This window comes from Plasmodium fragile, assembly GCF_000956335.1.
Source record: "Plasmodium fragile strain nilgiri unplaced genomic scaffold supercont1.223, whole genome shotgun sequence".
Lineage (NCBI taxonomy): Eukaryota > Apicomplexa > Aconoidasida > Haemosporida > Plasmodiidae > Plasmodium > Plasmodium fragile.
In genome coordinates, this window is record NW_012192803.1 from 1 (window position 1) to 1,698 (window position 1,698).

The window sequence follows — 1,698 nt, forward strand, 5'->3', positions numbered from 1 at the left end:
AACTTTTCTGCCTAACTGTGCAATAAGTCCTGAGGGGCAACTCCGATGGTCGATAGTATTGTTAGGAATTTCTTTTTAGGTGGCCGCATGATGACACTCAGACGGCAGCGTGTTTCATCTACTGCACCTCTTCCCCGGTCTACACAATAGAGTGCAGTTCTTATATAACAAGTGTTAGAAATAATTATGTAAAATGTTTTATGTAAAATTAGTCCGCCATTTATCGTTGGATTTATTTATATCACATGCACAGTTACCTCCACTCTACATATACGTGAAGCCTTATTATTCATTCCTGTCAATGACAGAATGTACTTCCCATGAGTTACATGTTCGTATGCCTACGGCACCTATGTGTACGATGCACGTCAGCACGCATATTTTTCTATCTGCATGTTTTATATTTTGCAGGCAGCAATTTTAAAACAGAACTCATACTACCATGGAAAAATTTGTTACGAATGTTCTTGCAAACTGGGGCAAACAGAGGGGACTATGGAACCAGAAAAAGTTCGATGTACGTCATACCATAGTAAACGCAACCCTTGCCAGCAAGAGTTTGTATGAATTTTAAGGATATTAATGTAATGAATGTGGGACACAATGGTAAACATTAGGAGTATAATATATATGTTTGTATTTTACTCCTTCACTATGTACGATGCAGGAAACTTTGTGGAAGGACATGGAAACTGTGTTACGGGACTTCGTGCGGCATATAGACAGCACCAGGCACATATTGGACGCATTGGCTAAGAGCTGCGAGAATACAGGATGGGATTATAAGGAAAACGATACCACCTTGTACAAGGGACATACCGTAGGCGACGTACTGAAGTGCCGATTCATAACGGGTGCATTATATTTCATGCAGGATTGGCAAGGGGCAGCAGGCACAGGGGCAGGACAGCGACACCCCAATGACGACCATTTTGCAGGAATTATGAAGTGCATATTGGTGCATGTTTTCGCAAGACTACTAAGTGAATCCACGTGTGGAGACTCCAGGGGAACCAGGTACGCATGGAAAACCATAGATAAAATGCAGATGCCTGGGGGGTTCCAGGGCAGCACCTCAGGAGGCAAATGCAAGAGGAACCAGTATGGGGATATGCATATAGGGACAGCACAGCTAAAGGCGGCAGTTGAGGCATGGTTGAGGAATAATAGAACAGTAGCGCAACAACTTGCACACATACGGCCACACACAGCTTGTAATAGAACGTGGCAGAAAAACATGCGAATAGGGGAACCTGTGGATGAAGAGGATGCGAAGAAGGAACAGGTTACGCAAGGGTTACACATAGAGGGCGCGTGGACAGACGTAGTAAAAACTGTTTTCAACACAATTGCAAACGCAGGGGACACATTCAAGCAGCACCTCAGGGAACGCAAGAGGAAGGCCAACGACAGCGGAGCAGTTATGAATGTACCGTCTACCGCAGATGATAACGACGACTCCGAAGACCACGAGGACGAAGAGGAACACAAAAAGACCAAGCCCTCAGGCGGCTCTAAGCATACACCAGCAAAGTCATCACCCGGCGACGGCAGCGTAGCCGACCAAGAACCGGCCAAACCCGCAGCTACTGAGCCGGCAACACAAACGGAACCGACAGGTAACACCGCTGGGAGCAGCAGACATACCAATACGAATATACGGCCGCACACGAACACGGCCGAATACGCATACGCGGC

At 46.2% G+C, this 1,698-nt stretch overlaps 1 protein-coding gene across 1 annotated transcript; it reads left to right on the top strand.

Annotated features, from left to right (window-relative positions):
* Positions 1-661: 661 nt before the first annotated feature.
* AK88_05672 (uncharacterized protein) lies at positions 662-1,619 on the top strand (the record flags this gene model as incomplete). The annotated part of the gene is made up of 1 exon (XM_012483274.1): positions 662-1,619. A coding segment is annotated over one exon (957 nt), but the record flags the coding sequence as incomplete, so codon positions are not given.
* Positions 1,620-1,698: the final 79 nt, after the last annotated feature.